The sequence below is a fragment of the Camelina sativa genome, chromosome 14 (assembly GCF_030686135.1).
Source record: "Camelina sativa cultivar CO46 ecotype springtype chromosome 14, ASM3068613v1".
In the NCBI taxonomy this organism is placed as follows: Eukaryota; Viridiplantae; Streptophyta; class Magnoliopsida; order Brassicales; family Brassicaceae; genus Camelina; species Camelina sativa.
In genome coordinates, this window is record NC_141893.1 from 30,792,849 (window position 1) to 30,816,066 (window position 23,218).

At 38.0% G+C, this 23,218-nt stretch overlaps 7 protein-coding genes across 33 annotated transcripts; 4 read left to right on the plus strand and 3 right to left on the minus strand.

Moving 5' to 3' along the window:
• Positions 1–1,872: 1,872 nt before the first annotated feature.
• LOC104742667 (callose synthase 5-like) lies at positions 1,873–4,834 on the minus strand. Of its 22 annotated transcripts, none has more exons than XR_015579163.1 (7): positions 4,640–4,805; positions 4,069–4,133; positions 3,792–3,991; positions 3,625–3,688; positions 2,559–3,406; positions 2,151–2,297; positions 1,873–2,030 (listed from the first exon to the last, which is right to left on the minus strand). XR_015579163.1 is itself a non-coding variant. In XM_087482943.1 (5 exons), the coding sequence occupies exons 3-5, from the start codon at positions 3,904–3,906 to the stop codon at positions 3,250–3,252; spliced, it is 336 nt and encodes a 111-aa protein (XP_087339069.1). In that variant the 5' UTR covers positions 3,907–3,991; positions 4,069–4,133; positions 4,640–4,834; the 3' UTR covers positions 1,873–3,249. The 22 variants fall into 22 exon arrangements, 6 of the variants coding, with proteins under 6 accessions (XP_087339069.1, XP_087339070.1, XP_087339072.1 ...); XR_015579162.1 differs by having other exon boundaries at positions 3,792–3,986; positions 4,640–4,778; XR_015579173.1 differs by having other exon boundaries at positions 3,620–3,688; positions 3,792–3,986; positions 4,640–4,778.
• On the plus strand, positions 4,820–8,249 carry LOC104778061 (zinc finger CCCH domain-containing protein 55). 2 transcript variants are annotated; one of them, XM_087482940.1, is made up of 9 exons: positions 4,820–6,106; positions 6,377–6,523; positions 6,660–6,839; positions 6,930–7,036; positions 7,137–7,385; positions 7,465–7,549; positions 7,646–7,775; positions 7,851–7,890; positions 7,989–8,249. In XM_087482940.1, exons 1-7 carry the CDS (start codon positions 5,379–5,381, stop codon positions 7,767–7,769), a joined length of 1,620 nt encoding a protein of 539 aa, XP_087339066.1. In that variant the 5' UTR covers positions 4,820–5,378; the 3' UTR covers positions 7,770–7,775; positions 7,851–7,890; positions 7,989–8,249. The 2 variants fall into 2 exon arrangements, with proteins under 2 accessions (XP_087339066.1, XP_087339067.1); XM_087482941.1 differs by having other exon boundaries at positions 5,067–6,106; positions 6,933–7,036.
• A 253-nt stretch (positions 8,250–8,502) lies between these two features.
• Positions 8,503–10,714, plus strand: LOC104742666 (zinc finger CCCH domain-containing protein 46-like). Of its 3 annotated transcripts, none has more exons than XM_010463682.2 (6): positions 8,503–9,091; positions 9,299–9,409; positions 9,604–9,711; positions 9,916–10,026; positions 10,244–10,384; positions 10,473–10,714. In XM_010463682.2, the coding sequence occupies exons 1-6, from the start codon at positions 8,568–8,570 to the stop codon at positions 10,627–10,629; spliced, it is 1,152 nt and encodes a 383-aa protein (XP_010461984.2). In that variant the 5' UTR covers positions 8,503–8,567; the 3' UTR covers positions 10,630–10,714. The 3 variants fall into 3 exon arrangements, with proteins under 3 accessions (XP_010461984.2, XP_019091307.1, XP_019091306.1); XM_019235762.2 differs by having other exon boundaries at positions 8,967–9,091; positions 9,246–9,409; XM_019235761.2 differs by having other exon boundaries at positions 8,971–9,091; positions 9,249–9,409.
• A 1,534-nt stretch (positions 10,715–12,248) lies between these two features.
• On the plus strand, positions 12,249–15,624 carry LOC104744057 (serine/threonine-protein phosphatase 7 long form homolog). Its single transcript, XM_087486287.1, has 2 exons — positions 12,249–13,315; positions 14,465–15,624. The coding sequence occupies exons 1-2, from the start codon at positions 12,514–12,516 to the stop codon at positions 15,622–15,624; spliced, it is 1,962 nt and encodes a 653-aa protein (XP_087342413.1). The 5' UTR covers positions 12,249–12,513.
• LOC104742669 (kelch repeat-containing protein At3g27220) lies at positions 13,910–18,019 on the plus strand. The gene is made up of 6 exons (XM_010463686.3): positions 13,910–16,220; positions 16,368–16,786; positions 16,903–17,073; positions 17,168–17,273; positions 17,361–17,567; positions 17,644–18,019. Exons 1-6 carry the CDS (start codon positions 16,047–16,049, stop codon positions 17,812–17,814), a joined length of 1,248 nt encoding a protein of 415 aa, XP_010461988.1. The 5' UTR covers positions 13,910–16,046; the 3' UTR covers positions 17,815–18,019.
• LOC104742668 (F-box/kelch-repeat protein At1g51550) lies at positions 17,890–19,952 on the minus strand. Its single transcript, XM_010463685.3, has 2 exons — positions 19,344–19,952; positions 17,890–19,115 (listed from the first exon to the last, which is right to left on the minus strand). Exons 1-2 carry the CDS (start codon positions 19,780–19,782, stop codon positions 18,112–18,114), a joined length of 1,443 nt encoding a protein of 480 aa, XP_010461987.2. The 5' UTR covers positions 19,783–19,952; the 3' UTR covers positions 17,890–18,111.
• An 898-nt stretch (positions 19,953–20,850) lies between these two features.
• On the minus strand, positions 20,851–23,218 carry LOC104742670 (non-canonical heme oxygenase HOZ, chloroplastic). 3 transcript variants are annotated; one of them, XM_087482950.1, is made up of 9 exons: positions 22,873–23,218; positions 22,476–22,673; positions 22,266–22,368; positions 22,101–22,180; positions 21,931–22,008; positions 21,747–21,838; positions 21,550–21,661; positions 21,337–21,462; positions 20,851–21,120 (listed from the first exon to the last, which is right to left on the minus strand). In XM_087482950.1, the coding sequence occupies exons 1-9, from the start codon at positions 23,146–23,148 to the stop codon at positions 21,004–21,006; spliced, it is 1,182 nt and encodes a 393-aa protein (XP_087339076.1). In that variant the 5' UTR covers positions 23,149–23,218; the 3' UTR covers positions 20,851–21,003. The 3 variants fall into 3 exon arrangements, with proteins under 3 accessions (XP_087339076.1, XP_087339077.1, XP_010461989.2); XM_087482951.1 differs by having other exon boundaries at positions 22,476–22,667; positions 22,873–23,213; XM_010463687.3 differs by having other exon boundaries at positions 20,851–21,231; positions 22,873–23,212.

Genomic DNA, 23,218 nt, shown 5'->3' on the forward strand with positions numbered 1-23,218 from the left:
GCGGAGTGAATCTCCGCTGTCCTAGATTGTTGTGACGTTCCTTTCCGAGAGACGTCTCAGTGATGTTTTTGTGGCGAAGATGATCGCTTCCGTTGGGGCTGATGTAACGCTCCATAACGCCTTCGGTTGGAATCCTCTGCACGAGGCTTTGTGTAGTCGGAACTCAGAGATCAAGGAGTTTGTTCTCTAGAGCCACCACCGTTCATCGTGGTGCAAATGGAGAAAGAGACTTCCACATCTGATCACTGTGCTCCGCCGCATGAGAGATCTCTACATATATATATCGTTTCACTTTGAAGCTCCGTGATACCGTTTAATATACAACTTTTTTAGGATAAAATGTTCTCAGTTGTAGACTTTCAACGTTTAATGGACAACTGTTTTAGTTTGTCCTTCGGTAGTTTCAAAATGTCCTCCAAGCTATCTTTTTGTTGTGTAATTCAATTTCTCAATTTTTAACAGACATGTTCTTTGCATTTTCAGTATATCCAGACACACTTGTCAACCAATAACATCTCTACAGTCAGTTTTTATGTCCACACACATATGTTAACCAATCAATTACTTGTCCACACTATACTTTTTTGTCCACAATCACTTGACAACCAATTAAGTAGTAGTCTTCAGTCTACTTTTATGTCTATAGTCTACTTTTATGTCCACGCCCACTTGTCTACAGTCTACTTTTATGTCTACAGTCTACTTCACAGTTACAAAGAAATTTTAGTGAATTATATTGTCCACAACTCGTATTAAATTGTTGGCACAAACAACATCAAAATTAGTATTTCTCACAATTTATGTCTACAAATCTCTCTCTCCGTCTTCTTCCCTTTTAATCCATTTACTCTTATTTTATGCATTAACATCTCATTTCTTTTATCCAGGGATCCTTGCTTTTGACCACATTAAATGCCAATTTACCTAAACGATGCAATAAATGCCAAGTCCGAAGCTATAAGAGTCGTCGCATGATCTATGTTAAGTCTTTGTTTTTGTCGTATAAACAACAAATTTCTTTATATTTCCACCCAATAAATATATGGGTATTTTTGTCATTTGCATTGCCCCTTGTGGTAGAATAGAAAAGGGTTTGTGATTGTGGTAGAATGGAAAAATTTTATATCAAATGTGGTAGATCTAACTAAAATCGCTTGTTATTACTTAAAGTTATTAGCATAATGAAGGACTTCGATTATCACTTACGATGGTTGTAAGGTTAATTTTATCCACATAAGCTTATAATTAAGATCACATATTGTTTCATGTTCTAATCTATCTTGGTGGAATGAAACCAAATTCAAACCAAAATTCTAAAATACTCTAATGAATTCAAAATTCTCTATTCGAAATATTCAAAACAAAATGAATAGATTTAGCCATAACCAAATGATTCATGTACCTTTACAACACAAGATTATCGGGTAAGTGAATCAAATTTGCTTAGATATATGACATAAAATACCGACTATAACTTGGTTTTGGTCATAATGAAGCGATTGGATTATCTTGTGCGATTCTTACTTTTCGAATTAGTGTCGTCTGGTCAGAAGAACATTTTTCTCATGGTTTGTTCCAATATATTTTTGACAAAACTTAGTTCATAATCATATATGGCGGTTGTTAGATTGCCATCGGTGAAATCATCCTAAGACCATCTCCAATGGAGCACCTCATCTAAGTTGCTCTAAATTAAACTAATCATATAATTAATAAATATTAAATTAATCAAAGCAATCCACTAACAACTTAAAACAAAATCATCATTCCACTAGAAAAATCCTATGAAGGTTTTTCAATCATTAAAATAATTATTTTTTTAAACTATTGCTATTAATTATCAAATTTTAATAATATAAAATGACAAAACAATTATTTTAATTACTTATATTACATTAAAAAGGAAACAAAAATATTTTACATAATTCAGAAATATTCAACATATTTTACAAAATCAAAGAGTTTGTAATGTAAATCCAAAAGAAACAATCAACTTGGAAACAAAGATTCGTCCTTTTTCAAATTCCAACCTAAAGAAACCCCAAAAATTAGTACCAATGAAACATAGTCTCTTAAGGGAAATAAAAGAAAGTCACATGCTTTTGGCTCAACCCGCAAAACCCAAATCAGATATTAAAAAGAGAACAGACCTGAGAGGTGCGGTGAGAAGCCAAGATAAACTGCTTGAGAAGCAAGGAGAGTGGCTGTGATTAATGGAGGAGAGTGATATTTGTGACACTGTAATCAGATTCTTCTTGTATGTCATGTTATCGACATTGAGCCACAAGAGAAGAACCCTGCAATGTATAACAGTTGAGTTAAATAAATACTAAGAAGAAACATAAAAATCAAAACCTCATATGAACATCACTTGAAACTAATACTAAACTTAAGTTTACATTGCCCTTCTCTCTCATTTCTAATTCATTGTATTTCTTTTTCATATCTTGGACTTTGAATTCTGCATCTACCTATATTCAACTAGAGTTTAGATGATGAAAACAACGTAAAGAGATACATCAACCAGCAAGAAAGAAAATGGTTTGGTAGTTTGTTACGCTCTATGCTGGTTTGCAGCTCCAAAGCCTAAAAATGGAACCTTGGCCTTTGAGTTTGTGTAACGCCCCGACCGCCAACCTCTCAGTGGGCCCATGTCCAATCTTAGTCCATAGGGCCACTTTCCTTAATGGGCCTCACATCCTCTCATTAGGCCCGTGAGCCCATCCTTATCCGACGACTGGTTTGTTACGTCGGAGAGGTTTTAAAGGCTTGTTACCATCCCTACAATTCACCACATGATATTTTCCTGTGTTTTGTCATCACTCGCATAGTTGCGATAATCACTTCCCAGAAGGTCACCCATCCTGAGACTACTCCAACTCAAGCACGCTTAACTCTGGAGTTCTCTTAGGACCCTTGACCGAAAAGATAATTGCACTTTGATGACATAGGTGGCCAAATCAATTATTTTAAACCTCTCCGCAAGTTTCTGAAACTAGGGTGTCACAGTTTGGCTCTGCAAACTCCTGCCTCGAGTCCACCAGTCAACAGAACAAACATATGGGCTCTTCACTTGGCTCATTGTGTATCCTCCATGGCCAATATGCACATACGAGAAAGAAACATGTTATTACAAAGGGTACATTGTCGGATCCATAAGAAAATAAAAACAGGAAGATTTCAGAAACAGACCTTGTTAGTTGTTAATGTAGCAACTATCATATAGTGTAAGTGAATCCTCTTTCTTAGTCAAGAGATCAGAAGCGGCAGCTGCGAATGGCTCCAATGACAGTTCATGGCTTCATACATACAATTCTCGATGGATTTGCAATCACATATAGCACCAAGGTAGTCATCATCTTTTCCAGCAGCAACATCACAATAAGCAACTAGAGGCTCAAAATAACTGTAACATGAACAATTTGAGTCATTGACACAATCAATGCCGCAACACAACCAATTATGCCAATGATGCTAGTCACTGAGAGTATTCGACAACACACATGAATGAAATCTATCATGAGATCTATAAAAATTACAAACAGAGCTCGTAAAGCCCAACTCACTCCTTGACATCAAAAACCATATCTAGGACTAACCAATTATATTGTAATCTCACCACACCTCACACCTCTTCCACTAGAGCTTGCATCCAACCTATGAGCTTTCTCGAATGCATAACATTGACCTTCACACGAGCACATGGAAATTAAAGTGATCAGGGACATAAATATAAGTAGTTCAGTGTTATCCTAGAAGCAAAAAGAAATAAGGAAACACAAAAATCATACAGAGATAAGCAACATGGGGGCGCTCATGTTCAATTTCTGCAGCAACACGTAGAATGGGTGCAATGGTACCAAGGGAGGCCAGAACCACCTCATGATCAAAGACTTCAATCGACATTGTTGTGGCAGCACTACGTGTGTGTATCACACACGACACAAGCCATTGAGATTACTCAGTTCTCTCACTCTTCAATCTATCTAAACTAAATCAAAACACAGAAAATTCTAAATCACTTATCAAACATATGGTATTGAAAAGAAAAAAGAAAAAAAACATTACTTCTTCTTCCTCCTCAAGGACAAGAGACGAAATCTTTTAACAATGTTGCTTGAGATACAAAATCGCTGCAAAAAAAAAAAGAACAAACAAGTGACAAATTGAGAAATTTGAAGAACAAAGATCTTTTAGCCAGAGAAAGTTACTACCATGATTCAATTGGCCAAAATCAATCAAAATCCAACAAACCCCAAATCCAGAAAAAAAACACAAACAAGTGACAAATTGAGAAATTTTCTGGAAAACAATACACCCACACACATATCAAAGATGCTGATGTTCAAAGATAAACCAAACAAGTGTTGTATTCACAAACAAAGTCAAATCAAAAGTGAATGTTTTTTAAAAAGTTTGCTTCCGATTTTAGAGAAATCTCGACCAAGCGAGATGTGCAGTCGTTGTGATGCGAGATAGAGAGAGACGGTGGGTGAAACAAGGGAGAGGCCAAGAACCCTCGAACTTTAGATGAATCGGCGATGGATTCGTTAACATCGACTAGAAAGGAGATAGACGATCGAAAAAAATAAAGAAGAAAATACTAAAAATAAAAAATTATATTTAACAGACAACCAACCACAATCTAACATGTATCATTGCTTAAGAGTTGCTCCAACTTCTTATTTGAATAGCGATTCTCGGATTTATAGACCATAATTTGAGATTTTTTTATTTTTTGGGCTACAAATATATGAGAACCAGTGGGTAACTCCAGTAGACATGCTCATATATATATTTTTATTGGATGGAGATCTTCGAACCAAATCAATCTAATAAACCAAAAAAAAAAAGAAAAAGCTGCTTTATCCAAGGAAAAGGGAATATAGTGTTGATACCTACTAAACTAGTGGGCTACCCGTGATTAAAATCTGTTAATTACCCCAGAAATCAGGTTAGTTTCCACTCTAATCCCGCTCTTTACGAAATTCTAAAACCCTAAACTTATAAATCAAATAAAAAACCTTCAAAATGAAAAGAACAATAAAAAGGTTAGGCTCTTTTTTCCCCTCTTTTTAAATATTAAAAAAAGGTTCGGTTCCCTTCTTTTTTTTTCGTTTAATTTTTTGCTAAATCGCTTTTTACAAAGACAAAATCATAACAAATATCAAAAAGAAACATACATTTATGATTTAACGCAAACCCAACCAAAAAAAAGAAGGAAAAGACTCAATTGCCCCCCACACACACACACCATTCTCAGAGGCAAAAAAGCTTTTGCCTTTTGTTTTTTTCTCTCTTCGTCTTCTTCACCATCTTCTTCTTCTTCTGGGGAAACACAAAAAGAAAAAGAAAAAAAAAACAAAACTTTACCGGCCATGGATCCCGGCGACCCAACTTCGATAATCTTTACAAAGATCAGAACTTTAGAACCAGAGAACGCTTCCAAAATCATTGGCTATTTCTTACTGCAAGACATGGAACAGAGAGATTTGATTCGTATTGCTTTTGGTCCTGACACTCTCATTCAAACCTTGTGTCGAAAAGCTAAATCCGATTTGGGTCTTTCCTCCAACGGTTTCTCGTTAAACCCTATGTCGAGACCTATCAACATCCATGGCCACCAGTCATTGTCTCAGTCTTCTCCAAGGAATGGTTTTTTGAGAAACCCTAGTAACCCTTTGCCTTGTTCGTTAACTTCGAGTACACTCGGAGATAGGCCTAGTAACTTCAATTCTAGACCTTTTCGTGACGGTTCATCATTTTTCGCCTCTTCTTCCGGCGATGAGCAGCAGCAGCAGAAGCAGCAACTGAGTAACCAGTTTCCGTTTGTTGAGGATCCATTTGCCAATTTTCACAAGAGGAGTTTCTCGGCTAACGATGCTTCTTTCGAGTCAGAGGAACCAGGTTTCGGAGGAGGACCTGGTTATCATCGGTTTCCACAAGGCGGTTTAGTTGATGATTTTGGTTCCTCTGGTGGTTTTGGTTCGCCGAGTGAGATGGATTACGTGCTTGAGAAGATGATGAGGATGAAGTTAGCTCAACAAAAGAGAATGGTTGCTGCTCAGGTCATGGCTGCGGCTTGTGCCTCTCCATTGTCGCATAGGTAAGTTTGCTTTCTCCGTATACGTTTGGTTAGTAAAGACTTAGACTTTACAGAACAAGTGTAGCAGCATTTTAGCTCGTGGCTCTCAAATGTCGCATAGGTGTTTTTGTTTGCCTTCTCTGTATATGTTTGGTTAGCCGTGTAACATAACAAGTGTAAAAGCTTGAGACTTTACAAAACAAGTGTTGCTTTGTTGTCTTGGTTTTGTATCAAGATATATTGAGCTCCTGGGGATTGGTTTTGCTAATAGTGATTGTTTGTTTCTTGCAGACAAGGATCAGAACAATTTGGAGAAGAAGGTGGTTACTCTTATAGTCCAAGCCGCTATGAAAGAGAGGATGCAGTCTCTAAACAGATTTACTTGACATTTCCATCTGAAAGCTCCTTCACTGATGAAGACGTCTCAGCTTATTTCAGGTAAATCATATCTATATGTGTGTTGTGATCAAATCGGGTTATGGATGTGAGGAAGGCTCTATATGTTTAATGTACAGTTGGATTAGGGGTCATGGTTCTTGTTTGTTTTGATAGTCATGGTTTTTTTAATGTGTAGCGATTTTGGACCTGTGGAAGATGTGAGGATTCCATATCAGCAGCAACGGATGTACGGGTTTGTCACTTTCGCTAAGGCTGAAACCGTGAGAACCATATTGGCTCGAGGAAATCCTCATTTCATCTGTGACTCGCGTGTGCTTGTTAAACCATACAAGGAGAAAGGAAAAATCCTTCAAAAGTAATGCATGATCCCTCTTTTTATACTTTTCCTCCAGTTTCCTTCTGTCTCTTGGGTTCGCTTTCTTATTAGAGTTTGGTGAAACAATAGCAGGAGGCAGCAGCAGCAACTACAGCAGCTGTTGGAGAGAGGGAACTATTCACCTTCTTCAAGTCCTTCAGGAATGGACTCTAGGGATCTGTATGAATGTCGCTTAGGTTAGTGTCAATTTGTTCAAGAGACTTCAGAAAACCGTGTTGTTGTTTCGTTCTTACTGACATAGTAACTCAGTAACTCCTCATTCTCTTTTCGTTGCAGGACCAAGGATGTTTTCGAACAAGACACAGGAGATGCTGCGAAGAAAATCCGAGCAAGCTGATTTACAACAAGCCATAGAAGTAGAACTCCAAAGAAGAAGGTTCTTAACTCTGCAATTGCCTGACATGGAGCATGAATCTATTCACCATCACCAGCGTAGTCCTTCTTTATCTCCTGCGCATATCCCGCCTCGATTTAATCATAGTCTTCTCTTCCGCTCAGAAAACAACAACGAAGAAATGATGGAAGGTTGTTGTTGTGCTCTCTATGTTTAAGCTTTCTTTTTCTCGGTCTTTATTCATTCTTTTCCTCTCTATCCTTTTATCAGGCAATAGTGATAGAAGCAAGCAACATCTTCAGCAAGTAGCAGACAGCAACGAAGAACGTGGTTACAGTAATGATTTCTACAAAGGGTAAATGAGTGATAAAAATCAAAGCTTTAAAGTCTCCTTGTACCTAAATACTCTACTTTAGTTCTCTTACATATAGTTTATCTATCATTTCTCAAGGCAAGAGACGAGTCTGGAGAATACTCTTCCTGATAGCTTGTTTGGTTCCCCAAAAAAGTCAGGCGAAATTCGCAATACTGAGTCTGATACTGAGCAGAAAGCCTCATCAGATAAATCAGCCTAGCAACTGGTATGTTCAAGATCCCCCTAAATGAGACATTTAATCTCAATAGTCATCAACTTCATTGATCCAAGCTTTTTTCAGGTTCACTATAGGCAGAAAGAAACAAGTTTATGAGTGAAAGGTAAGCAACTTCCGCCATGAAGTAGCCTGAAACACCTTCTAAACCGTTACTTCTGTCTAACTCTTCATTTCGTTTTTGTTTTTGTTTGTTAATTGCAGAAAGGTGTAGGACTGATAAAAGAAGGAAATAGAAGATAAAAGTGTCTATAATATAGAAAAAGCTAATAGGTGGTTAACATGGGTGGAACACAGAAGAGAAGGTTAAAGAAATCAATTTTTAGGATTATATTGTCATCTACAAATAGGATTTTTACTACTAACCTCTACAAAATATGATCAACACAGTAACTGAAACTCACAAGGTTTCTTTTTTGGTAATTTCTTTTTACCTCCTCCTAATATCGAATCCAAGTTTAAAAAGCTGCATCTGTTACTTAAACCATTTACCATGATTTTATGAAATGCATGTGCTCTTTTCTTGGAGCTCTCTTGTCATAAAATTCCAAATGAACTAAGTTATGGAATAAACCGGACCAAATCATTCAAATGTAAACGTTATTTCTCGTTGGTTTACTTTTGATTGGATCGGTTAAGCATGGTTAGATTACATATATAAGAAAGTTGTAACGAACATCTTAGACGCGAAACCAAAAAACTCAAATCAATCATTCATTCTCAGAGTTCAAGAAAAAAAGGCAAATTCTTTTCTCGTCTTCTGAATCATCTTCTCAGGCAGCCATGGATCCAGCTTCAGCTTCGATGATCATTGAAAGGATCCAAACTTTGGAACCAGAGAACGCTTCCAAAATCATTGACTATTTCTCGTCGCAGGACATTGAACACATTAGATTGACTCGTATGGCTTTTGGCCCTAACGCTCTCATCGAAGAATTTTGTCGAGAAGCTAAATACGAATTGGGTCTTCTTCCGAGAGGTTCCTCGTTAAACCCTGATGCGATACCCTTCTATTTCCATGACAACCCATTGCCTCCTCCGTCTTCCACAAGAAATGAGTTCTTGGATTTCTCGAGGATCCCTAACAACGCAGCTTTGCATCCTTCCTTAATCAGAGATAACCCTAACTTCTATTCTAGTCCCTTTCATGACGGTTCGTCGCAACAACGACAACAGTTGAGTCTCTTGGCAACTGATGCGTATCAGTTTCCACCAGGCGGTTTAGTTGATGGTTTTGGGTCGCCGACTCAACAAAGAATGATTCCTGCTCAGTCCGTCGGGGATTTTGGCTCTCAGATGTCGAACAGGTCAGATTGGGATTTTTTTTAGCTTTCTCTTGATATATGTTTGCTTAATAGTGAAGAAAGATTGAGACTTTACAAAACAAGAGTAGTAGCATTGTAGCTTGAGGCCAAATTTTTTAACTTTGGTGTTGGTTTCTTCTGTTGTTTCTGTATCAAGAAGAAGTTTTGAGATCTGGGGCTTGGTTTTGCTTATGGTGATTCTTCTTTTAGACAAGGATCAGGGCAATTTGGAGGAGAAGGTGGTTTTAGGTTGCCGAATGAGCAACAAAGAATGATTGCTGCTAAGTCCGTGGCGGATTTTGGCTATCCGATGTCAAACAGGTAAGATGAAATTAATGTTTGCTTTCTCTTGATATATGTTTGGTTACTAGTAAAGAAAGGCAGAGACTTTGCGAAACAAGTGTAGTAGCCTTGTAGCTTGAGGCCAGTCTGTTTAACTTTGGTGTTTGTTTCTGTATCAAAAAGAAGCTTTGAGATCTGGGGCTTGGTTTTGCTTATGGTGATTCTTCTTTTAGACAAGGATCAGGGCAATTTAGAGCAGAAGGTGGTTTTAGGTTGCCGAGTGAGCAACAAATGATTGCTGCTAAGTCCGTGGCGGATTTTGGCTCTCCGATGTCAAACAGGTAAGATGAGATTTATGTTTGCTTTCTCTTGATATCTGTTTTGTTAGTAGTAAAGAAAGGCAGAGACTTTACGAAACAAGTGTAGCATTGTAGCTTGAGGCCAGTTTTTATAACTTTGGTGTTGGTTTGTTCTGTTGTTTCTGTATCAAGAAAGAAGTTTTGAGCTCTGGGGCTTGGGTTTGCTTATGGTGGTTCTTCTTTTAGACAAGGATCAGGACAATTTCGAGGAGAAGGTGGTCTTAGGTCGCCGAGTGAGCAACAAAGAATGATTGCTGATCAGTTCATGGGGGCTTTTGGCTCTCCAGTGTCGGACAGGTAAGATTGGGATTTTTGTTTGCTTTCTCTTGATATATGTTTGCTTAATAGTGAAGAAAAAGGCAGAGACTTTACGAAACAAGTGTAGTAGCATTGTAGCTTGAGGCCTGTTTTTTTTTAACTTTGGTGTTGGTTTCTTCTGTTGATTCTGTTCTGTATCAAGAAATAAGTTTTGAGATCTGGGGCTTGGTTTTGCTTGTGGTGATGGTTCTTTTAGACAAGGATCAGGACAATTTGGACAAGGTTACTGTTCTAGTCCCGGAAGCCATGAAAGAGAAGATTTAGTCTCTAAAAAGATTTTCGTGACATTTCGACCTAAGAGCTCCTTCACAAATGAAGACGTCTCAACTTATTTCAGGTAATACAAGTTAATGATGTGAGGAAGTGTTTATTGATTGTTTTGAGTTTTGACAATTGACAGTCATGGTTATTTATTGAATGTGTAGCAAATTTGGAGAAGTGAAATGTGTGGATCTTCCAAAACATCAGGAAGGAAAGTTTGGTTTTGTCACTTTCACTAATGCTGAAACCGTGAGAACCATATTGGATGAAGAAAACTCTCATGTCATCGGTGACTCAGTTGTGTGGGTAAAAGGATACTGAAAGGAAACCGCTTGTCTCCTTCCCTAACTTCGAGTACACTCAGTGTCAGAGGAAACCCTTTGTCTCCTTCTTTAACTTCGAATACACTTGGAGTAGAAGGTGGTTACTGTCATAGTCCAAGAAGGCAGCAAAGAAAAGATTCAGTCTCTAGAAACATTTACTTGACATTTCCACCTGAAAGCTCCTTCACTGATGAAGACGTCTCAAATTATTTCAGGTAATACTTATGTGTTGCGATAAAATCAGGTTATCGATATGAGGTAGGCTCTTTTTAGTGTTTGTTTTGAGACTCGTGGGTTTTTAATGTGTAGCAAATTTGGAGCAGTGGAAGATGTAGACATTCCATATCAGCAGAAACGGATGTTTGGGTTTGTCACTTTTGCTAATGATCAAACCGTGGGAAAAATATTGGCTCGACAAAACCCTCATCTCATCGGTAGCTCATGGGTGACCGTTAAACCATACAAGGGGAAAGAAGAAAGGTATTGCTTGATCCCTCTTTACTTTTCCTCGAGTTTTTTCGTCTCTTGGGTTCGCTTTCTTATTAGAGTTCTGTGAAACAATGGCAGGGAGCAAGACACAGGAGATGCTGCGAAGGGAAACCGAGCAAGCTGATGTACAATTTTGCCTGAAATGGAGAATCTCTCTATTCACCATCACAAGCATAGTCCTTCTACCGGTTCGCCCGCTCATTTACTGTCTCAAGTCAAGGAAGGTTGGTTGTTGTTGTGCTCTCTACGTTCAAGCTCTTTTGTGTGTTTTGGTCTTTATTCATTCTTTTCCTCTCTTGTTTTCCTTTGGTCAGGCAATAGTGATAGAGTTGAGCAAGTAGAAAAAAGCAACGAAGAAAATGATTACAGTAGCTATATGTTCGAAGGGTAATATGAGTGATAAGATCAATCAAGGCTTTTAAGTCTTCTTGTTACTGAACTAGGTTACTTTAGTTCTTACGTATTGACAGTTTATTTATCTTTTTGTCAAGGCGAGAGTGGCGTGTGGAGAATAGCTTGCTTCGTTTCCCAAAACAATCTAGCAAAACACCGCAAACCAAGTCTGATACCGAGCAAGATAAGGAAGTGTCATCAGATCAAGCAGCCTAGTTTAGGCAGCACAACAAGTGAAAGGTGAGCAATTTCGACCATGAGAAGAAACCTGAAACTCCTTTTAAAAATCGTTTACTCTTTTTTTTTGTTTGTATTCTAATTCCATTTCGGTTTTGTTTGTTTTGTTACATCTTTGATTTGCAGAAAAGAAGGAAGTAGGAGAGAGTTGGATATAAAAGAAGCAAAGAGGTCGTACATAGCAATGGAACACAAAGAGAAGATTAAAGAGAACACTAGAGTTTTAGGATAATATGTCATCTACAAACAGGATTTTGCCCAACAGTTTTAGGTTCGCTTTCTTTAGAGTCCAACTGAACCAATCAAAGTTATGGAATAACCAAAAAGATTAAATAAACCGGACCGAATGGTTAAGCATGGTTAGATAACTTAGATCTATTGTGTTTATTTATGGCGACTTTAATTACTTCTAGTTACCATATAAAGGAAACGGTTCCATTCCCACGCCAGCATCTTTCTCTGTATCTGCAACATAGATTTTGATTTGACATATTTCAAAAATGAAAAAGAGAACACAATTTAATTTCTCTTCAAAAAAGGTCTCGAAACAAACACACAAAAAAAGCTTTGCTTTCATCTTCTATCTTCTCCTTGATGGATTCAAGTCCGGGAGGAAATCAAAAAGAGGGTAACTTGTTTGAAACCCGTTTTCGAAAACCTTATGTAACCTCCTCCACTGATGGTGCTGTAGCTGAGCTTCCTCGTCACCGTCTCTGTGTTTCTTCATCAGGCCTAAAGGAGTCATTTTCTAGGATTTCTTTCAATGGGTTTTGGTCTGCAGGTCGTGATTTCAAATCATGGGCTAAAAAAAATGGAAGCTTTGCACGAACCCACTTGGAGAAAAGCTGGGATTTTTGAGGCAATCAAGGCATCGGCATACGAAATCCCTAAAAATCAGTCTTTGATTCTAGCTCTTGTTGAGAAATGGTGTCCTGAAACCAAATCATTCGTCTTCCCTTGGGGTGAAGCAACGATAACCCTCGAAGATGTAATGGTTCTTTTAGGGTTTTCTGTTTTGGGTTCTCCTGTTTTTGCCCCTTTAGGAGGAAGCTCAGAGATGGGAGATGCCGTAGAGAAACTGGAGAAAGCTAGGTATGAGAATAGAGGCCAGGATGGGTTAGTGAGACGAAGATTATGGATTTCGAACTTCTTGGGTAGAGGTGATCAAATGGAGCATGAAGCTTTCCTTGTAATGTGGCTTTCGCAATTCGTTTTCCCGGATATGTCTCGTCGTTCTATTTCGAAAAATGTTGTCCCTATCGCTGTTCGTTTAGCTAGAGGTGAAAGGATTGCTCTTGCTCCTGCTGTTCTAGCAAGACTATACAGTGATTTGGGTCAAATTCAAGCTTTTGCTAGTGAAAAATCCACTAGAAATGTTACTCTGAAATCACTGTTTAAGTTAGTCCAAGTATGGGCATGGGAGAGATTCAAGAATACCAGACCAAAAGCTAGAGAGATACCAAAAGGTGAACCTAGAATAGCTCGGTGGGACTATCCGTTTCAAACATCTGAGAATGTGAGATTGAATCTTGGTGATTTCGATTGGCGTCCTTACACTAAACCTTTAAAGAATTGTGATATGCTCAAATTAAAACCTAGAGCTACTCTCTCAAATTAAGAGGTCACTGCAGTACTTAGGGGTCAAATTCCACAAGGATAGTTGATTTAAATTAAGAAAAGCAATGCAAAATATTAAATAAAAGTTTTGTAAATTCAGAAGATCAAAAAGCTAGGCCTAGGGAATTTCTCAGGAAATTACAAATTATTAAATCAAGAAATTATTAGGATTCAAGCAATTAAGAATAGATCTAGAACTCTAAACTCTTTTGTAAAATAAATCAGCTCTCACTGCAAATATTATCTAAATTTAAAACCAGAAAATCCAAATCTCTTTGTAAAATTCTAGGTTAAAAATCAGTTTTAAAAACAGGTTAGATTGTTCACAAAATTACTAAATCAAATCTCTTTGCAAGAAGTAATTTTGCTCATCAAAAGGTTTTATCAGGAAAATCAATTATATTCTCATATCAATTTATTTTCCTAAAATATTAATTCTAGGTGATCAATCAAGAATTAATATGAAGAACAACATAAGATGAAGATCTAGAAAGATAAAAAATCCTAAAAATAACAGATTTAATAAATCATAAAAAACCTATGAAAGACCCTGAACCTAACAAGCAAACTACTCAGACATATTTAATGAAGAACAAGACATAATTCTGAATAATAAGCAATTGAAATTAAAAGAGTAAAAGGGAGTTCAAAAATTCTTCTCTCAAAGCAGATCTCTCTCTTCAAAGCTCTCAAAATCTCACAGGGTTGCAGAAAATAAAACTTGCTAGAATAAAACTTAAGGGTTTATAAAACCCAAAAACACTATAAATATGTCCTAAAACACGTTAGGGACTTGTGTTGCAATTATGGAAAACTTTGGGCAACTTTGTAAAATTTCCAAATTTGTGATTCTTCATCGGCTAAAGAGGGTGTCCATTGATGCTCCTAAGTGGTGTCGATCGATGCCATTTCTTTGATCTGAGTCCAAATTGATTCTTCGAGATTTATGCTCCAAAATGATCCAAATTGCTACACTTTGCTGCTTGTGTGCCAAAGTCCTAGAAAACCTGCAAAGACTCAAAATCATCCTAGAAAACAAATCAAAAGACTCTAAAACACTCCTTATATCATGGTTAAAAACCACAAAAACCATGATATATCAAATTGGAACCTTCCTCGGTTTTACCCTGAAGAAGCTATGTGGATGACTGTTGATGACAATCTTGATGATGACTTTGTTTCATTTTCTCGATGTATGAGAGTTTCTCATCTTGTTGGGATTGGTATTGTGGAGGGTTACTATCCGAATCGAGGGGCAATGCAGTTCGGGCTGACTCAAGATCTTCCTTGCTTAGTTACCGATCAAAGAAGCTTCACAGAAAAGGAGGCATGGGATGATTACGATAAGTCTCTTGATGGTGTAAAGCTGTACATGCCTTCTTGTCTTGCTACGCCTTCTGTTACTGAAAGATATCAAGACTGGTGGTTGAAATTTGTTTCACAGTTTCTGAGTCCTTCAGAATCAACTGAAACTATTAATGCAAGTAATAGAATTGTTGATGATGATGATGATGATGATGTGCAGCCTTTGGGTCAAGTGCTTCAGAAGTGGGGAGAGAGCTTTCTTAGGAAAGTCAAAAGATTTAAGACGCGCAGGTTAGCGAAAAAACTGAGATTCGAGATAGAGAAAGACAAGATTGGTGATAGTGGTGCATCAGCTTCATCAGAATTACCACTTAGTCAGTTGTTTAAGGAGGAGTTGATGAAGAGAACAAGTGAGCATTTAAGAAACAAGGGAAGCAAGCGAGCTCGTGAGGATGATGAGAGTTCTATGGATCACAAAGACGATGAAAAAGATGATGACATTACCATTGCTCCAATTAGTGAATCTAAAAGAAATGACGAAAGTGGAAGTAAAGCTAAGAATAGTACGGTTCAGAGTTCATCTAATGAAAACAACTCTTCAGATTCTCTTGTTGATTCTAATGGAGGTAAAACTAACACTGTTGTGTCACCACCAGAGACGAGGCAAACATGTGATGATGAGCTTCATTTAAACGAAACCAAGGAAGAAGAGTGTTTGGTCCATGAAGATGGAGAAAAGCAGAGATGCAATGAGAATTTGTGCAGTGAAGCTGAGAAAGAAGACAATATTGATGAAAGATTGAAAAATAGAAAGCTTTCAATAAAGGAGATACAACTGAAGATGGAGACACGTATCATGAAGGTGGAGAAGAGCTTGGCAATGATTAGAACATGGAAAACCAGAAGAAACCATACTAATAATGGAGTTTCTGCTTTAACTACTTGTGTCTAAACTATCCTCTCTGTAACCTCTTCAAGAGGATCTCATGGAGACAGACACATCAATGTCACAAATATTAACCTTGCTATGATTTTTATGTGTGTTCTTTTGCATATTATGTGTAATGGATAACTTATAACTCTTATCAGAGTCAAGATAACAAACCTTATGTATATGATGTTTTTGTGTATTGGTTTAGTTTGGTTTGGTGTGGACATTTTAATTTCTGGTTTGGTTCGATTTATTAATCAATTGGTTTATATTGGTTTAATCATAAATGTTCACTGCCGGTGGTAGGAAGGAACACTATCTCGGAGATCAAGATCCGTCATCAAGCTCGTCTGAGAAAACATCAAAAAGGTTTAAAATTTATACGATATTTGTGAAACTCTAAAAAGGGTTATGTCAATTTAGGAGAGAGAGGACAGAGAGACATGGTGAGGAAGCACAAGTACGGGAAGGTAGTGTTGGTTTCGTGCATCGCGCTTTTAGCTACCGGACTCATTGCCGACTTCCTCTGGGCTACTTCTCATAGATTCTCCTCCGTCGCAATCTCCGCCGGACTATCTCTACCCTCTTCCCTTACCACCGTAATCGTTCCCGGCCAGGTGAGTTTGTGTGATCTGTTGTTGATGTAATTAAGATCTCGACATCTGAAATTAGCAATATCTAGCTTCAGTAATATGATTCTTGCTTAACTACTTGCATTGAGGTTGTGAGTGGTGAATTTACTCTGTTTTTGATGTTTTCATTAGGAGAAAGATACTAAGAAGAAGAAGGACAGTGTGAAAGAGAGGAAACTATCTAACACGTTTCAAGATTTGCCAGCTCCTGAATTGAAATGGGAGAAGATGGCAGCTTCACCTGTAGCTCGTCTAGATGGAGCTGCAATTCAGATTAGGGATCTTCTATATGTATTTGCTGGATATGGAAACATTAATCTTGTGCATTCACATGTTGATATCTACAATTTTACGGCTAACTCGTGGGGAGGAAGATTCAATATGCCTAAAGAGATGGCTCATTCTCATTTAGGGATGGTAACGGATGGGCGATACATTTATATTGTTACTGGTCAGTTTGGTCCGCAGTGCAGAGGTCCTACAGCTAAAACATTTGTGCTTGATACCGATTCAAATACATGGAAGGACTTTGTTCCGTTACCAGTTCCTAGGTACTGTGTAACAAGAAGATACAGCTTCGACGTTTTTTCATTATACTATGCTATGTGTTTCTCTTTTGATGATGGACAATGTTGAGAGAAATGATTTGCCAATTTTAACATTTCAGGTATGCACCGGCTACTCAGCTTTGGAGAGGAAGACTCCATGTGATGGGTGGAAGCAAGGAGAATAGATTTACACCTGGACTTGAACATTGGAGCATTGCGGTTAGAGATGGCCAACCATTGGAAAATGAGTGGAGAAGTGAAATCCCAATCCCTCGTGGAGGACCTCACAGGTTATTATTTAACAGTGATCTTTTAACAAGTTATTGTGTGTAAAACAGTTGACGAAATAAATCTTAAGTCCTCCTGTTTTATGTGCCATTGTAGGGCATGTGTAGTAGTTGATGACCGACTATTTGTACTTGGTGGTCAAGAAGGTGATTTTATGGCTAAACCCGGATCTCCCATCTTCAAGTGCTCACGCCGGATGGAGGTAATGGATTTATATCTTCCACAAGGCAAATCAAGCTATTATTCTGTGAATTATGCTCTATATCATGAGTTTTCTACTTTGATTCAGGTGGTATTCAGCGATGTCTATATGTTAGATGAGGAAATGAAATGGAAAGTTATGCCGCCGATGCCCAAACCTGATTCCCATATTGAATTTGCTTGGAAAGTGGTTAATAACTCCATTGTAATCGTTGGAGGCACAACAGAGAAGCATCCTGAAACCAAAAAGATGGTTCTTGTTGGCGAAATCTTCCAGTTCAACTTGAATACACTGGTAAAATACTTGAAGCCTTTATGCTTAAACCTGTCCAAGATTCGTGTATCGCTAATGATTTTGGCTTTCTCTACAGAAATGGTATGTCATTGGGAAATTACCATACCGTGTGAAAACAACGCTGGTTGGATATTGGGACGGACAGCTTTACTTCACTTCAGGACAAAGAGACAAGGGTCCAGATGATCCTGGCCCGAGGAAGGTTATTGCAGAGATGTGGAGAACCAAACTGATACTCCATCCATGAGGCAAGCAAACATTATCGTTGATAGAAGATTTTGTAGTGCTAAAGATCACGATATATTACATTCTTTGAGCCTAATTTAAAAACAAGTCCTTCCATTACATATTTACATCCCCTGTTCATGGTAATTTGTATATTGTAAACTGAATCAGAATCTATATTTAAATTACAATTTGAAAACACAGCTTTATGTGTTTCTCTTTAATCAGAGAGTTTGTAATGATGGAAATCCATTTCTGGTATATCAATACAATTTTATACAACCTGCTAATTTACAAAAAAGAGGAACCACCACTACTATTATATGCCTTTTCCAGGTCTTTGTTGATTGTCTAGATCAGAGAACCCAAGAACAAGCTCCACCATGAAAAGCTCTCCATCAAACCTTAGACCAGACGATGCTGCAGGCTGAAGAAGACCATCAACCATTCCACCAAACACGTATACAAATCTCCCTGAAAGATCAGCACAGGCACGGTGAAAAGACCTACTTTTTGGTCCGTATGAGATTCGATCAAGCTTTCTCCACACAGAAGATCCGTTTAAACTAACTCCTTGTGGTTGTAAACCTGAAGAAGGAATGGTTTTAACATCCAACACCCAGAAATCATCTTTCCTATGCCTATAAGAATCTTCACCCCCGTAAATCAAGATCCGACCTCCCAATACAAGAGTCGCTGAGTGACCAACCCGAGGCAATGATGCATATTCAGGGACATCCCGGAAGTCGTAGAAGATCTGTATCCATTTCTCTTCACACAGTTCTTGAATATCCAAGATCCAAACATCATCAAGCACATCATATCCTAATCCTCTGCCTCCAAACAGAACCACTTGGTTTTCTCTAATGCAGGTCAAAGTATGTCCTGACCGCGGTGGCGGTGATTGTTGAGACTCAACCATGTGCCATGTCCCAGATGTGAAATCTTCAGAAAGTTCTAGAATCCATGCATCTCCAAGCCTGACTCCGTTCAGCCCGATTCCTCCATGTACAACCATCTTCGTCTCTGCAATACAACAGGCGGAATGAGCACCACGAGGAGGAGGACGAGGCCGCTGCGTAGGTCCAACATTGAGGAGTTTCCAAGAGAGTCCCTCATGGCAAAAGACTTGACCGATCCATGTATCGTTGAGCCGCTCTCCACGGTCGTTTATTCCACCAAATAAGAGTAGATACTCGCCTATAACAATGCAGGTGTGTCCAAATCTTCCACTTGGAGTCCCTGATTCAACTTTCTTCCATTTCAATATCTTTTGATTACTCTTATCAACATATGATGTCCATGTATCATCAAGATGGCGTCCTGAAAGGAAAAAAACAAAGCAATATACACAAAGATCTCAAGTTGAATGGAGCAATTACCTAATAATCATACTACCATCATTGTCGTGTGCCTAACACACACATCAAGCAAACAGAAAAGTAACCGAAAAACTCAACTCAATCACATGGAACATCGATCTGCTTTCAACAAGATAAGAATTCAGAAAAGATGATGATGATATAGATTAAGGAAAGCAAAAGCTCTAACCTCCTTGACAACCACCACCAAAGAGAACAAGATGATCATTAACGAAGTTGAGAGAATGAGAAGCTCTAGGGATCGGAAAAGAAGAAGATTCCACAACATCATCATCTGGGTCTGAGATCTTGTGACAGCAAACAGAATCCATCTTATAAACTCGCTGAAACATCATCATCCACGAAAACCCATCTCGTAAAGATGACAACTTTAAAGCAGCCAGAGACTGTGACCCCCATTCTCGTTCACAGAGAGCTTCCCAGAGACTGTCGGAACAAGCTAGAGACTTGTATCTCTTGCAGGTCATGGAGAAAGAGAGGATTGAACCCACGGGAAGAAGAAGCAAGATGGTTGAGAGATGGTCATCGTGTAAATTGGTTATAGGGCTTGACCACGACTGAGAGGTAGACGGCGGAGATGAGTTTCTTCTGGCTGATTCCGCCGCCATGAGATTGAAGTCGGAGAAAGGATTTGATTTGTTGGTGAAAGTTATTGGGAATGATGATGATTCTTCTTGTATCGTCGTCACTGTCTCTCTGTTTTACTCTCCTCTTTACGGTAAAAAAATTAAAAATAAAAATCCTTCCTTTTTTGTTTTTTTCTTTCCTTGTTTGGATTAGAAACTGCCCGCACATAATTTCAAAACTTTTTTAAAACTTCGAAAAACACCCCACGAAATTTATGATAAATCTCCTTTTTCGACCCCAATATTTCAATAAATTGCATCTTTCACCACCCACGTATATACAAATTTCAAACTTTTTTGAAAGACTGTATTTGGTGAACGCCCAGATATTTTATATTTTAGAAACCTCGTAACGCCCCAAGATTATTTTATATTCTATATGGTTGACTATATTGACATTAGTCTTTACTTAAATCCTCCATATTTAGCTCTAATCACTTGTATCAAAGAGACGTGACTTTAGCATTGTGAATCAATAAGAAAATCTTTGGATACTTTGAGGACAGTATTTACTTAGATTTTAGTAGACTGACAGAGTGAACTAGAAAGTTTCTTTCGAAGAAATTGAATTGAAAAAGTAGTGTATTCTCACGTAGCGCAGGGTAGAACTGTCGAGTGAGGATTGGGCGTGGATAATTTTTTTCTACTTGAATCTAAATCAGCCCATCTAAATTGAATTTGTAATTTTATGATAAATCTCCTTTTTTGACCCCAATATTTCAATAAATTGCATCTTTCACCACCCACGTATTTACAAATTTCACATTTTCTAAAAGGACTATATGGTGAACGCCCAGATATTTTATAAGAAGTTCTGTTTCTAGCCTAATATTATCATATAATTGCATCTATCTCCTAGTGTTTCACAAATCACAAAACTTTTAGAAACTTTGGATTCACCCCCCAGCTTTTGAGAATCTCCTATTCTAGCCCTGAATTCCAATAAATTGCATCTTACTCTGAGATTACAAGTTAAAGATTATTTATAAAAGCTACTGATTCTAGCCCTATATTTTCAATAATTGCATTTTCTCCTAATGATGACTGATGTTGATACAATTTTTGTCATTATCTCATAATTCAATCTTATTACAATCTATTTAATTGTCTAGATTTCATTTACTCAAATGAAGGTTTTGTTTTACACACTGCTCACTTCATCAAAGCTTTGTGTCATTTCTGCAAATCCATCAAACCGTTGGGTCATTTCTGTAAATTGTGCAACTTGCCCTTCTCTATCACTTTCCACAGAGCAGATTTGGCTTCTTCTAAAGTCTCAACGCCATCACTTACCTCAAAGGCTAGCCTTTGTATGTTAAACTGCACAAATAACATAATGAACACACCACACACAAACAGACAGAGAGCTCTTCTGTTGTGAAATCATTGTAGAGATGTTCTTACCTCAAAGGCTAGCCTTTGTATGTTAAACTGCACAAATAACATAATGAACACACCACACACAAACAGACAGAGAGCTCTTCTGTTGTGAAATCATTGTAGAGATGTTCTTAATTTGTTACATATATTATTTACCTGAGCACCTTGACGAACCCTTATATCAATCCCTTTGCTATCTACAGAAATGATAGCAGCATCGTCTACCTCAGCTTCAATAGACAATAGCTCTCTAATTGGCTTTGAGAAGATTGCATTGAGTTCCTATTTCATGATTTAAGAATGAAATTAAAATTCCACTTTGAGTCACTAAGCAGGCTCAATGGTTTAACGGGTTTTTGGAAAACTCACCTTTAGATTTTTCTCACCTCCATCAACAGCTATCTTATCTGGCTGAAGAGCTTCATACTCATTGACGTTGATCCACGCGACAGTGCCAAAACCTCCAATGAAATATATATCACTGAGAACAAATCGAGATTGTTATTATATTCCGATATTTAATCACAATATGTAGTGGCTAAAACTGAACAAGAACACACAAAAACCTTATATTCTGCATTCTAAAATAGTGAAAGTTCCCCCATTGTTGAGAAGGTCCTTGGTGGTGCTTAGCCATATATTGCTTATGAGCCCATTCCTGAAAATCCAGTAACATAAATAACAGTGTTAAGCAGGTAACAACATCTCATGTATGACTTAAGACTGTGTGGTTAAATCAAAGATACCCACTTGCTGATCTTCTGGCAATGGGTAGACATCGCCGAACAATGTTACTCTTGCATTCGATAAGCAACTCCATCCGGGTATCTGAAAATGACCAAATCCACACTCAGAGAACCAAAATAAGGGAAGAAACACCAATATGTTTGGTTAGCTATAGCATGATCGATAATGTTTACTTGAACAACGAGGGTGCATCTAGGTTCAGCTAAGATATTCCGAGTGTGAATAGCCAACGGTGAAAATGAAAATATTGGGTCTGAAACACACAAATAACAGAATCCACTGTCAAGCATGTAAACAGACGCATACAAAGAGACACAGTCCAGGAGAAGAAGACTTACGCCCCATTGGATCAGGTGCAAAATCTACCAAAGACCCAAATGGGTAACCTTCTCTACGGTGGTGCATTTTAGACATCACTGTGCATAGATGAGCAAACCTGGCCTTCAAACCATAAACAGTAATACCAAAAACCAAACACATACATGAAAATTTAATATCTTTCCTCATCGAGAATGTAAAAAGGGAGCTAATGGTAATGATCTTTCTACCTGTTCCATCAAGTTCCTAACAGCTAAAGCCGGTCGAGGTAAACCATGAGCAGAGGTCGCGCTTTGAACACCACCGGAAATGGGGGTTCTAAAGAGCCCAGTTCGAGTTCCTCCACTATGAGGAACTGCAAGAGATGTCTCCACATCGATTATATTACCACTATCCTTTTCACCACTTACATTACTTCCAAACTTCTCCTTCACAAACACATTACAAAAACCAAATCAATCTTCTGCATATTTATAGACACAAGTTTACAAGTTCAAGTTTTTGGCTTCAATCAAAAAAGCTCAATACTTGACAAAGCTTTGCATACAACACCATAAAGCTAGTGTCTTTAACTGAAATCCACAGACAAAAAACACAATCCTGAGACAATTTGATAACCTCATTTACCTGAGACAAAGAGAATATATCCGCCGGTAACAAACCAAACCCATTTTGATCTTCGCCTTCACTTGGTGCCTCCTCGTTGTGAAACAGAGCATGTAGACGAGGAAGCCCTTGATTCGACCCATCCCTGAGCCTCAGTTTAGTGATTCGCTTGGCTGACGAATTGCAGAGCCAACAAGAAGACAAAGATAAAGCTGGTGGATTCGGGTTGAAGATAGCTTTCGTAGTTGGAGTATTGGATACGTACACTGATGATGATTTAAAGATAGCAGCATCCATTGTTGTAGATAGAGAGAGAGAGAACAAGATCGCTTGAAAAATCCCAACTTCTTTTTTAGAATCTCCCCTT